Here is a 14561-nt window from a genome sequence, read left to right as displayed (position 1 = left end):
CACAGCCTACCTAGACCTCGCAAAGGCTTTCAACACCTTTCCCCATTCTGGTGTTATAGACAAACTCACCAACCTGAACATTAACCCCTACATCATGAGATGGGTTGCAAATTGGCTCATGGACAGAATCCACATGGTGAGAGTTGCAGACTCTAGGTCCGACTCTAAACCAGTTACAAGTGGCGTCCCCCAGGGCTCAGTCCTAGGACCTCTCCTGTTCAATATATACTTCTCAGAGGTACAGGCAAGCACAGGAGGACTTTGGCTGACCAAGTTCACAGACGACTGCAAACTAGGGGCCATAATTGATTCTCTGGCTGTTACAGACACCATCCAGAAGGGTCTCACTGAGACAGATACCTGGTGTCAAAATCATGGCCTCAAGCTGAATGCCAAAAAGTGCATAGTCATCCCCTTTGGAAAAAAACAAATACCCGCAAACTACCACATAGGTGGTAATCCCCTAAATACAGAAAAAGTAATAAGGGATCTGGGGACCCAAGTAGATAGCAATCTCTCCTTTGATAATCGTATTGCCAAGACGGTTAGAAAATCCTTCCATGTGGCCCAGCTAATCTCAAAAGGGTTTGCATCCAGAACAAAGGAGGTTATTGTGCCTGTCTATTCATCACTTATTAGACCCATTATAGAATCCAATGCCCCATTTGGGAATGTACCCTATAAGACACCTGCAACAGCTGGAAAGACCACAAAAGTACCTCACCAAGAGGATTACTGGCCTCAAACAGATGACTTATGCAGCCCGACTAAAGAGACTTCAGCTGTACTCGGTTACATACTGTTTATTCAGAGGTGATCTCTGCTTGACATACAAGGTCATGTCCAACCCAGAATTGATGGATATGCTCCACCTAAAAAAAACAAATCCCTGAGAGCCACACGCTCTAGGGATATAAACCTTACCACAACGATAAATAGGACATGCTGGAAGGATAGATTCCTGACCCAGAGACTCCCCATGCTTTGGAACAAGATTCCAATAAACATCAGGCAGAGCCCCTCACTAGCACTCTTCAAGAGAAACTTTGATGGGTGGATGGGAAACAGAAAATTTACCCCGAGGATCATGGCAGTGTCTCTGATGGACAAAGGCGTAGGGAACTAATGGCTCTACTGGTCAGAGGCACAGGGAACTAATCTAAGGGGGTGGCAAAAGCCAACACACTCTGGCTAGCCTTATAAATGCACTTGGGCAGATAGCCTAGTACTTACCTATGAACCTAAAGCTTGAGAAGCAGCATCAGAAATCCTGCACTAACATTACCAATGTTTTTTTTTCCATTGCAGTAAATACCTTATATGATGAAAGCAGGAGAGATGTAAACATGCCTAAAATGGAAGTCTTCATTATATATCTGTCACAAAGTTCACTTCCCTTCTCACTTAATTAACAGTTTTAGCTTTCAGTTTGCAACAGATGTGGAAAGGTTTACAGCTCATTATTCGTTCTGTAGATTATGAGACAGCATTTTAGTTGAAACTACTTGTGGTAAAAGAACAGGATATGCAATCTGTCATGTGACAACTTGATAACTACCTTTTGCAACCAGTTATCATTTTCTAGAAATTAACCAGCCGTAATTAGTATATCAGTGTCAAACTTTATGCACATTTGTAAAGCGCATTCATTTTTGTTTTTATCTTTAACTGATCATAAGCATTATTTTCTTAGCATAATTAAGTACATGCATGTAGTTAAGGAAAAAACAAAGAACAATATAATATTTTGGTTAACTGATATATATTTTTTCTCATTATTAAATGATAGCAATCATACATGCTGCTAAACTGAAAACCTTCTATTTCCAGTTACAAAGTGATATTGTAAAAGCCATGACAAAATTTGCCACAAAAGTATACTCACAGTTTTATCACATTGCTTTTCTCTCTATCCCTCTCTTTCTGGATTAACTGTTCAGTTCCATTTCTTATAAATAAGGTCAGTATTTACAAGTATTTTATATACAGAAAGCATAACACCTTCAGCTTAAACCAGATACAATTCTTAGATAAAACAAATGCATGACAGTTATTTTTATTAAACTGTAAAACAGCCAGATGTGGAATTTTCTTTATAAAGTTGCCAAATCATCTACACTTTTATATATGTATTTTTTAATAAAATATATATCATCCAAGAAGTTGAATTCTTTTATTTTCTTATTCATTCAGCAGCTATATACATGACTGCATTCATTGTACTAAATGACTGAATTAAACAAATCTATTTGCTCATCAAGTTTAAATCTGTACAGATGTAGATCTCCCATGTGGGCACTCAACTTAGTCAAGTACAGTGAAGCTGCAATTCACTGAACCCTGGCTCACTGAAAATATATCAGATCCAGACCAAGAGTAAGCCAGAAATGGGCTTTAATATGTGTCCTGCAGGAGGGCAAGTCCCCAACTCTCCTATTCCTAGGCATTCATTGCAATAGGATTTTCTGTATTATTTTCAATGAATTGTGGCTCAATTAATGTGTGTGTGTGCGTGTTTGTGTGTTTATGAGAAAATATATCTATCTATATGCTTATAGTAGAACACCATTGCTAGTAATCACTGATCCAGTACCCAAAATAGACAATTTTGTTTATATTTTTATAGTTAATGGTAATGTTTCAGAAGCTTTGGTATTTATATATGGTCTGTAATGAACTGTAAGCAACCACTTTTCATTTGCATTTTGACTGTACAGGGAAGATTAAAAATATATGAAATATTTCAAGTATACATAAGTAATCATGGCTGAATAATTTTCTAGATGGGATGAAAATGCTTATATGTGCATGTCAAACACTGTAACACTGTATACATTTCTGGAAGTGCGGAAATGGTGTAGATGAAATCAGCCATGAAACAGCAGTTTGGTTTCCACAATTAGCACTCAGTAACGTGAGTTTGTTGTGTCAAGCAACTCATTAATTCCAGGAAGTTACTGTCAGCACGTAATCCCTGTTGTAAAAAATCCAAGATTTCAACTCTTTAGTGTTTTAATGAAAGAGAAAAAACATTTCCATATCATGGGATAAAATATCATTTGTCTACAGCACTCTCTGGAAATTTTAAGTAACATGATATCAATTTAAAAGAATTAAAATGTGCCAATGTACTTCAAAACAAATGTTGCATATTTTCGAATAGTGGCTGATTATTTTGATGTTGTTGTGTCTTTCGGCTTATCCTGGTTAGGGGTCGCCACAGCGGAACTCTGGTCCGCTAATGTTTGGTAGGGGATTTTTACGTGCCGAGTTACCAGCCCTGACGCACAACCTTCAACGAAGGCACGCCCATTCACGCATGTCTCCACACAGATCATTTTAATAATTTCTTTATTTACCATTATGACAACTTTCAGTTACATCACTCAAAACTCCAAGAAAGGAAATGCAGCTGCACCCAGAATGCCACATATCAGACATTGTGGTTTAAATGCTAGGTGACCATGCATTGTCCCACTGGAGACCTGTTATTCACTTGCAATGTTTGATTCCAAGTTGACATCAGTGTACCTCTGCTGGCCTTGCACGTAAACTACACTATGTACCTATGCTCTGCATTCACAAACCAGCTGCACCACTAATGGCAGTAACTTCTGGGGGCAATACATTTTCCTTCTGATGCTCAGGCTATGAGATACTTCTGCTACAAATGCCACTAATACAGATTAATATAGTCATTACAGGAAGCAATATATGCTACACAAACTATTGGTCTTTAGCTGTTTCATGGAGACTGTGTATTTTGTGTTTAGATTCAAACACTGCTGAGTAATGCGAGAAAGATGGCAACTAATTCACCATTTACATTCCTGTTTTTTATTTTATGTTAAGTGAATACTTTTATTTCACCTTTGTAATACTACATACTATAAAAGAATGTTAATTCATCTGACGTCCTCTGACTGTAGCCAGCTGCTGCTCAACCATAACATGAGCATGTGAGTGTATGTGCATGTGCATATGTAAGAGAGGGTGTGGGTGTGTGTGTGTGTGTGTGTGTGTGTGTGTGTGTGTGTGTGTGTGTGTGTGTGTGTGCGCCAACGTGTGCATGCATGTGTGTGTGTGTGCCCATGTGTGTGAGTGTGTATACATGTGTGCTTGAGCACAAGTGCTTATAATTCAGAAATAACCATATCATAAATAGTAGAATAAACTTAGTGAACTAATATGTGTACAGTGCACCATTCATTGACAAATGTATGCACACATAATAATAAATATTATTCCAAATTAGTCACATGCACTGAATAGTTTAGAATCCAAAGCTATAGGTATAAAGCAGTGATGATGAACCTATGACATGCGTGTCAAAGGTGACATGCCACAACATTTTGGGTGACACACCAGTGGTCACCAACACCCGAGTTACCAAAGAAACTGCTTTTGAATGTGTTGCTTGTGTGAAGTGCATTGAATTATTTAGTGCCCGGACCCAGTTCAACAACACTGCTGCAGGGATAAGGAAGCTATTAACTCAAAGACTATTTCAGTACACTGTCTCGATAGTCTGCAAAGGGCAGTGCTGGCATTGTTTTCTCTTAATTGTTACACTTCTGCAAAGGGCAAATAGTCTGCACTTCTAGGAGTGTGCTGTTTTACATTCCTCTCAACTGTCCTTCTTAATCCTTCCTAAAACTGGCAACATTTTACACTTAATAATGACAATAATTAGAGTTATAGACTTATTTTACTTCAGAAACTGTATATTAATTCATGTTCTTTTTTTCTGTCAGTGTCTCATATTAATAATACTAGTAGTTTAAAACTGTCCATGTTTCTTATTTCTAGATTTGTCCCTGATTCTGTTGAGATTTATCCCTGATGTATTGAGAGTTGTACTGTTTTATTTATTTTTGTTTATTTATTTATTTGATAAATTTATTTATTTAATTTTATTTTTTTGTTGTTGGGGGGGGGGGTGACACGCAAGCAGAGTCAAGTTAGGCACTTTCCGAATTTTTGACACAACAAACTCAAAAGGTTTACCATCACTGCTGTAAAGCAAGAATAGCTTACTAGTTTGCATCCTATAAGGAAATTATCCATTTAGTTTGCTCACCACATTGTGCCTATGTCAGCTACAGCAGGAAGTAAGCAGTTCTAATTGTTTTAGCTTTGCTGCATTAAATGGACTTAGTAAGCATCCCATACATGCAAGAGAAATATATTGGTTAAAAACTTGTAAACCTATTATCAACACCATTTCTCTGAAGCTTTTTATTTCTTTCCTTTTAGGAAACTGACAAATTGGAAAAAAAATCCAGCTTGTATTAAAACAAAAAATACAGAATGTGACTTAACAAGATTTCTACAGGACGTAAAAGATACATTTTATGCCCACGTTATTTCTGAACCTGAAGGAACTAATGAAGAAGCTGAAGAATATCCTTACAAAGTATCACCAGCATTCACTCCTTATAACCAAAGTAAGTATCAACTTCATGTCATGCTGTCATGCTTAGGAAATAAGTAGGAACCCTTTGTAGATATATATATATATATATATATACTTTAGATAACTGAAAGCCCAGAAAACTGAATGTTATTTTGCCGAGACCAAAATAACAAAACTGAAAATGCTGAACCATGTAGTTTTTCCCAGGGCAAGTAAATACTTGCCCAAAACTATATTAAAACACACTATACTATGTGAAACACACCTAGGTAGGGGGTTTGCCCCCCACACACCCCTTAACTAAATATACCAACTCTGGGATCACACTACAGTGGGGAAAAGGGCATATTTCCTCATGTTGGGAAAGTGTTTACTTGTGCTAGAAAAACTAAGTAGTTCGACGTTTTCAATTTCATTATTTTTGGTCTCTGCAAAATAACATTTGCTTTATGGTCTTTCAGCCATCTAAATAAACCCATATATATATATATATATATATATATATATATATATATATATATATATCTATGTATATATGTATGTGTGTGTGTGTGTGTGTGTGTGTGTGTGTGTGTGTGTTTGTATTGGCCTCTGTATTTCCTTACACCCTGCAACCTCATATGGGTGAGGCATGAACTCCCCACCTAAATGTAATCACCTTTGACATTTCATTGCATGACAGAGGAAATGATATGGTAACTTTAGTGAATTTGTTGTGTAAGGACTCTTATGACTGACCTTCAGAAAATCATGCATCTCCACAAGTGTTTTCTAGCAGAGTGCATATTATACATAAATGGAGTCTGTAAAAAATTAGATTATGTCATGACTTACTACTTATTAAATCTTATAATGATAGGGCCTTCCTTGTCAAACTGTATAAGAATTCTATGAAAACATTCACTCTGGTTGTTTGGTTGTTTAAATAAAACTGCAATGCACACCATACCCACCTATTATAAATTTTATCAAGGAAGACTATTCAAATAAAATAATTAGATTCAACAATGGGGACTGAAAGGAAATGTAACTAACTAATGTATTGTCATTTACAGCAATAATTGGACAGCCAGATTTCACATTAAAGGAAAATGAAGCAAAAACTAAAGTAAAAGTGATGATAAAAGATCCTGATACACCTTATAGGTACGACAACAAGACCTTCAGAAGCATTAGGGAGTTTTTCAATGGAAACTTGGCATATCACATTTACTACTGGAAAGCCACTAGTACTGGGAAGGTAAGTGCTGTGATGGTTAGCCCTGAAAGCACATATTGTATGTTTGTATAGCAGCTTAGCTGTATTCCAAACCCACATGTTGTCATATTTGCATGAATTCAGTAAACACTAAAGGCAAAACGTTAGAAAATGTAGAAAAAGACCACATTTGAACTGTATTGCACACTAAGAAAATTAGGAGGAACCGCAAAGATAATTCATACATATTCAATTCAGAGGATGTTCATACATCAAAAAATGTTACTTTAGCAGAAAACTATTTTAAATGAAGACAGAACTGATAAATACATAGCTTACTTTGCAGACTTAAAACCAGGCAAACAGATGTTGCAATGTGTTTTTAGCACTGGCATATTGCACTGTATTGTTAACAGAATACATAATCTGAGGCAGGAGATCACCTCTGCATAAATTGTTTCCATCACCTTTGTGCCCTTGCAATCTATGTGCATTTGAGTTCACTTTTAAATACCTGAAAAATGCTCATATTCCCCTGGCAAGTTGTCATATGCATTGTACTTGCCTTCATAAAATGAACAGTACTCCACTGTTATTTGGTATCAGCTTAGATATTTCTGTAACCCAAATTCCAAGCTTACATTTCTGCATAATGTGCCAATTTCATGCATCATTTTATTATGTATAATCATGAATACATATCTAACATATGCTAGTCTTTCGTCTTCCAATGCAAATTTCCTTATTTTTTTATTTTAATGCTTTGTGTTTTTTCTCAAACAAAAACATTTTGTACTTCTCTGAAATACCTCCTTAACCTTCCTGTTTTTATTCAAGCAAAGAATCCAGAAACACTCACTTGTTAATTTATTTCCTTATGTATTTTCTTGTTTGTCTATTTATTTACCCACAGCTTGTTTGCTTTTATTTAACACACTGTGATTCTGTACAGTACAATATGCCATGTGAGAACTAAGGCCATGATGTTGCCGGTATGAGTCATTTCTGCACCAGTCCTACCTGCACATAGAAATATAATGAACTGGCTGACCTATGAAGTGTGCTTGATCCACAGAAGTTTGAACAACCTGTCATACCTTCATAACCAATTGTAACTTTCTTCCTATAGATGTAAGAATCAGACTGTGCTTTTTCCATGAATTCTTGAATTTTTCCTCTGTGTTTTATTCCATGATTGCTCTTTTTCTGTTTTCTCACACACACACACACACACACACACACACACACACACACTACTGTGTTCTTTTTAAAGATAGCTACATGCATTGATTTTTAGCTAATGCTTGTTTCTTGTAACAAAAATAAATACTATTCTAAGATTATTCATGCGTTAAATATTTTCCTTTCTTGAGTCCCATACCTGGTAACCATGCCCCCCCCCCCCCATTCTTTAAAACATTGTATTTGCACACCTTTGTGCTTCCCCTGTGGCTTTTCATATACCTCTTGTAATTTTGTTGAACTACACACCTTCCCATAATATTCCCATCTTCAGGTACATCTGAAAGTAAACCATAATATTTCTTCAGCAGTCTGATTCCTCCCTGGCCAACCTTTTATACATCAAGTAATAGGTGTTCTATCATAATGCTAACATTTTTTGTAGACCTGAATCACCAGAGTATGCCGTTTTAACCACATACTATTTTAGGTGCATTTAGGAGCCACTTCATGACATTATGACTCAAGTTACCTCAAAATATAGCAACAATGATATGTAATACTAAAAAAGAAAATATATGTTGGTCACACACGGCTGTAAAAAGACTTTTAATACTTGAAAAAGTAGACAGAAGTAACTTCTGTCTAACTTTTCAAGTATTAAAAGGTTTTTTACAGCCGTGTGTGACCAACATATATTTTCTTTTTTGCTTTTTATTGTTGGTTACTATATCTGGTGTTTGGGATAATATTCTATGCTTTGCATTGATATGTAATACTAGCCTGCAGCCTACATCAGTACTCACAGATTTAGATTGTTAGTAGGCTAATGACCTGGTGGGCTTTTCTAAGCCTAGCCAAGTTTTCCCAAAAGAATAATGATGACCTGTAGCCAAACAGGATACTGAGGGCAAGGCATGTGTAAGCTACCGCTGTGCATAAGGGACATGGGTACCTCATGTCTGGCTGCTAAAGTAAGTGAAACTCAGGTTTAGATCACATAAAACAAACTGGATGTATTGTTGTAGATATGTTTACCAAGTCACCCATAGAAGTTTAGATTATAGTATCCATTTTTATAAGCACACTTGTTAGTCTGGTCAGGCAACCAAAATAAAAACAGGAGTCTGTAATCTACTCTAGAAACTATCTCTAGGAGAAGTTTAGTCTTTCCTGTACTGCAGTAATATATATAACACTATACTGCAGAGATATTGTGTGTAAAAAAGTGAATGGCTGATGTTAAACACCATCCAAAAATGTACCTTAAAAAACAAAAGTCAGGTCAGATGTAATGATCTATCAACTCATCTTCATAGAGATTGTTTGTTAGGAAAACTAAATATTTAGCTTTCAACAGCTACAGAATGATTCAAGTAAGACACTACTATTATACAGGTTATAACAAAAAGAGTGTGTGTGTGTGTGTGTGTGTGTGTGTGTGTGTGTGTGTGCGTGTGTGTGTGTGTGCGTGTGTGTGTGTGTGTGTGTGTGTGTTTATATATGGGTCTATTTAGATAATCAAAATGCCACTTATCCAACTTTGAAAATGTCACGATGAAAGCACCGAAAATCCACTTAAACAAACACTTATATCACCAACAAAAAACTACAAGTAAGTAACCATTTGGCCGCACTACAGCAATGAAAACTGAACCACATGAAACCCACCCATGCAGGCGGCTTTGCCCGCCACCCCCCCATGTGGGGGGGCTGTGCCCCCACACCCCCAACTAAATATACTAACTCCTAGATCGCACTACAGTGGGGAAAGGGGCAAAGTTCACCATGGTGGACAAGTGGTTAGCTACCTGTAGTTTTTTGCCAGTGATGTAAATGTTCATTTAAGTGGATTTTCGATGCTTTCATCTCGGTGTTTTCAAAGATGGGTAGATGGGTAAGTGGTGTTTCAATTATCTAAAGTAGATGCATCTATGTATGTATGTATGTATATATATATATATATATATATATATATATATATATATATATATATATATATATATATATATATATCCAATCAACAGAACATGCTGGAGGGACAGGTTCATAACCCAGAGACTGCCCATGCTATGGAATAGACATCCCATACATGTCAAGCAGAGCATCTCACTGGCCCTCTTCAAAAGAAATCTTGACGAGTGGATGGGAAATGGAAAATTCACCCCGAGGATCACTTCAGTGGCTCTAATTGACACAGGCACTAAGAACTAATGTTGGGTGGCATGATGCCAGGGTACTCCTATGGGCTAAGCTTGTAAAGACTCCAGGGCCATTAGCCTAGTACACACCTATGAACCTATGAACACATATATATATATATATATATATATATATATATATATATATATATATATACATATGTGTGTGTATGTATGTACACGTATATATGTATGTTTGTGTGTATGTGCTGTATAGGGTATTTTATATCCATTCATGATTGCTGCTATACAGCATAGATTTTATAAATTTAATTTTTGTATATTGTACTGTACTTATATACTTGTTCATGCACAGTTAATTGGGATGTTATATAGTTACCGCAAATGCAGATGAGATGAATTAAGAAAAGTTTTAGAAACTTTACTTTGCAAAGATGAAATAAGTAATGATAATTATTTGTTTTTCCTGCAGAAAACTGAGAACACAAATACCAATGAAGTAGAAATCAACATTGAGAAAGGTGAAAGTTATTGCTTTTCTGTGCAGCCTGTTATTCCTTCTCGTAAAGATCAGACAAGATTGGGCCACGTCACTCCACCGAAGTGCACTCCTTCTCAAGGTAGTTTCTTAGCTGGTGAGTACCTGACAAAATGACAGTGTACTGTAAACTAAAGTTATATTTGCTTGCTTGTTAACAACAATTTATGTATTTTAGGCACACCAAGCAAAATTGGGGTTCTAGGTGCTAACATAGTTAAGTAGGTCGACAAGGTCATGTATGCTGTACCAACTAGTAGCATTGATTGTTTAGCTTAATTTATGATGCAAAGTTTAAGGTCATCTACTATGTTTAATTGGCATTTATTAAGCAATTAAGTTAACATGAGAAAGAAGGGGGAAGTGTATTTAAGTGAATTTGAGTTGCTGTTTGTTGTCTGAAGAAGTCTAGTTACAAAACTAGATGAAAAGCGTTTACATTTACTTGTGATTTGTTACCAGTGTTTTACTCAAGTTATTTTTAATAAAGAGCTGAAGACTTTGGGGTGCTGCTTGTTCCTGCTTTGGTTTGTCTTTACTACATTACATGCCAGACATCTAGTATACAATGCCTGCAGTACAGTTAGCAAGATGTCTGCCAATATGCATTGATGCAAGCAGTAGGAAGGGCTCATAAGGTTTACAGCAAACCAACAAAAATAAACAAATCAGTTGTGACTATGGTAAATACAGGAACCAAGGAAGTCAAGGCAAGTGAGGAGCATAACCTTGGTGTTTCAGATGACAATCAACTTACCATCATAGGCTCAAGCATGTACAGCTGTGGGGCAGTAGAAGCAAATGAAAGAAGCATATTAAATATTTTTCAAGAGGCAGGTTAATGGGGAAAAATATCTGCAGCAGTGGTTCAGATTCAGAATCATAGACTTGTGTTTTTTCTCCTGGCGATCCATCCATCCATGACCTCTTTTCCCATTTTGCACATGGCATCAGGTTGTCACTTCAACAGTGACAATCATCTAGAGCCAAAGTTCACACAACCTGTTGGCTAGCTCTGCCACATTAGTTCTTCCACACTGTACACATACTCACACTTATGGCCAATTTAGAGTGTCTAATCCACCTACTGTCTGTCTTTGGAATGTGGGATGAAGTCAGAGCACCCAGAGGAAACCCATGCAAACACAGGGAGGACATGCAGACTCCACACAGAAGGCACCTCAGCCAATAATCGAACTGAGGAACATTGTGATGTGAGACAACAACACTATCCATGTGTTATACAAGAAGTGATATGCTAGGTAAGAGGAGAGAGGAGTAAAAAGTTCCGTTTTGTTAGTTCTATAGAGCAGAAAAGCAAAGAACTACTATGGTGCTATGATATTCATTCCTCCCTCCCACGCTTGACCCTGTGATACCTGACTCAATCACAGTCTGGTCACCTGCAGACATGTGAACCTTCTGTCACCGCACCAAAGTGTCAAGAAGCTCTTATCAAAACTGTAAGGAGATACTACGTTATATATGGTCACTGTTGGCTAACATACTCTGCCAGTTAGTTTATGTATTTAGCCCATTTTACAAAGTGAAATATTTGCCATACGGTACAGATTTGTATATGAGCTATAATAATCTCTATATGAAGTGCAGTAGATAATTCAAGATCAGCAAAGGCCTACCACCAGCACACAAGATTATGCATTTATGGCAATACTCCACTCGGTACTAAGGTAGTTAAAAAATGGCTCCAAGAACCAGGCATACTTTCCGCTAAATAATAGCTGCATGCTTACCCTAAAAGCTATTGCATGTATTATCTGCACAGCTTCTTGGTGCTACATTGGATTTCTAGGTCAAAGTGAGGTTGATAAAATGACTTTATTTGACACAAGTGAAGTGTATATGAGCAGGACAAAGAGATTTTTAAAGCTTATTGTATATAGTCATTCTCACCACACTTTGTTTTGAAACATAAACTCAGCCGACATTATTAGCCTCAGTGGGAGCAGCAGCATCTTAGTTTTTAAGAAACGGAGAAATATTTGCAACTATACATATTTGTGAAGGTGTGAACTAATTATTTCTGTTTTATTTTGTTTCAGATTATGGTCCAGCCCTACTGATCATAGTGATAATTGCTGTGGTTTTGAGCATTATTATAACAGTCTCCATATGTGTGGCCTGCAAATGCAAAAAGTCTGCAGAAGAAAAGAAGACAGAAAACATGCCCCTTAAAGACGTTTAGGGACTTAGATACTTACTTAAGCAATTACTGTCAGACACTGTCATTCCAAGGTTTACAGTACATTCTGAACTGACAAGACAAGAAGTAAAGCTGCTTTTCGTCACAAGTATATTCACTTCCACTTGTAACTGCTGATGTAAAATATCCAAAAACCAAAAATATCCAAAATTGTGCTGAATATGATTATCAAAATCATTTTGTAACACTAGCTTATAACTTTTAAAATGGTACTAAATCTCTTTCTCTGTTCTTTGGTGCAAGGGTCAAAAAACACTATATTTCAAAACTGAATCAGTCCTAAATAATTATTTTATTTATTTTATAATGAAATTATGTCATATAAGTGCACTACATTTAATTTTGTAATAAGAGAAGATTATGTGTATTATAATGATGTATGTATATATTTGGTATGGTTTTACTGAAAGGGATAAATATTTTTAAAAAATTTATATATAATGTTTATATGTGGGTATTTTTGTATATATTGTATTTTATATAAAGTATTTTTATAAGTAAAGGTGGACATCAGACTGATTATACCTCCATTTTATGTGTTTACATACACTGTACTTTCTACTTACTACGTGGTTAATACTATTACACCATTTTTAAGTATGTATGTATATATGTATGCTGTTAACTAAAGTCCCTAGACCTTAATAAATGTGAGCCTATCTTAACAATATAAATCGTTTAAAATTGCATACAGCTATGAATTCAGATTTTTTTATTATGTTCTTTTACCATGCATAATACATGTGTCACTAGTATGTTTTGCAGATATGTTTGCTGTAGATTACTAGTTATTATTGTTTCTGGCTTAATGCCCTTGTCAGGCATTACCTGAGAGCTTGTGGCAAAGGTAAATCACAGGGATAGAGGCTAAGCAAGTATGAACCCCAAATGTGTTCCTTCGGGATAACTACATTTATAGTTCGAAACTCTAGTTTCATTCCCAGGTCTGTCCTGCTAAGCCATATTAAACTATTAGTCAGCACAAGCCATTATACATGTGTTGTTACTTACAACAACAAGATGGTCAACTAACCTGCTGTTGATGATCTTACTGAAAGTCCTGGGTTCCTAACTTTCCATCAAAGTTCAGGTCAGTGAACGTCATTTAATCGTGTAAAAGACTGAACATTCTCTACAGTGACTGTTAAAGGCAATGACTGCAGGAACATTGAAAATTAAATATTAAAGACAATAAGGTGGTAACTTAGAGTATATGCTGCAATAGGTGAAAGATCGTTGAAGGAGAACTGCCAGATTTTTGTTGATATAGTCTTTACAGATACAGATTCCAGCTAAGAAGTTTATTTCTTATTTTTTTTTGACACATTCAATGGAACCTTATTGTTTTCTTCTGCCTGGCTGCTAGTTGTATCTACCCTGCACAAGTCTGCTACCTTTCTTTATTTATTTTGCCACACTACTTGATGCCCTTATTTGCTTACTTTCTAATGACACTAACTCTATTACTTACTTATTTACTTACCTACAGCTCAGCGTTGCTGCAGCATTCACCTTGAACAGTCACTGCAGAGAATGCTCAGTCAATTATGCATGATTAAATGACATCTGCTTCCTTTTGTCTGGTTAATTGTTGCCTTTGGCTGGTTGCCAATATCCAGCACAAGACCACTATTTTTTCTTCTACCACTACCTTTATTTCTGTCTTTATTTATTCGCTTACAAGCTTATGTTACTATCTCTGTTACTCCCTTACCTATCTACTTACCTATGATTCAATGTTCCTGCTGTCTCTGCCTTGAATGGTCACTGTAGAGAAGGTTATGTGACTCTAAGTAATTTTTGTCTTGAAATGCACAGAAACTAAAGCCTTTTTTGACAAA

General features: G+C 36.2%; 1 protein-coding gene across 1 annotated transcript in view; it reads left to right on the top strand.

Annotated features, from left to right (window-relative positions):
• Window positions 1-13409, top strand: part of F3 (coagulation factor III, tissue factor) — a 29845-nt gene extending 16436 nt beyond the window's left edge. Inside the window, exons 3-6 of the mRNA XM_044085692.1 lie at window positions 5257-5447; window positions 6472-6656; window positions 10431-10593; window positions 12560-13409. Of these exons, the coding sequence (XP_043941627.1) occupies window positions 5257-5447; window positions 6472-6656; window positions 10431-10593; window positions 12560-12702 (682 nt within the window). The 3' untranslated portion in view covers window positions 12703-13409. The remainder of the gene's footprint in view (window positions 1-5256; window positions 5448-6471; window positions 6657-10430; window positions 10594-12559) is intronic.
• The last annotated feature ends 1152 nt before the right edge of the window (window positions 13410-14561 follow it).

Source organism: Protopterus annectens, chromosome 10.part0 (genome assembly GCF_019279795.1).
Source record: "Protopterus annectens isolate FY-2018-M chromosome 10.part0, PAN1.0, whole genome shotgun sequence".
Classification (NCBI taxonomy): Eukaryota; Metazoa; Chordata; order Ceratodontiformes; family Protopteridae; genus Protopterus; species Protopterus annectens.
Note: the sequence above shows the minus strand (reverse complement) of the source record. Positions and strands in the feature narration are given on the sequence as shown.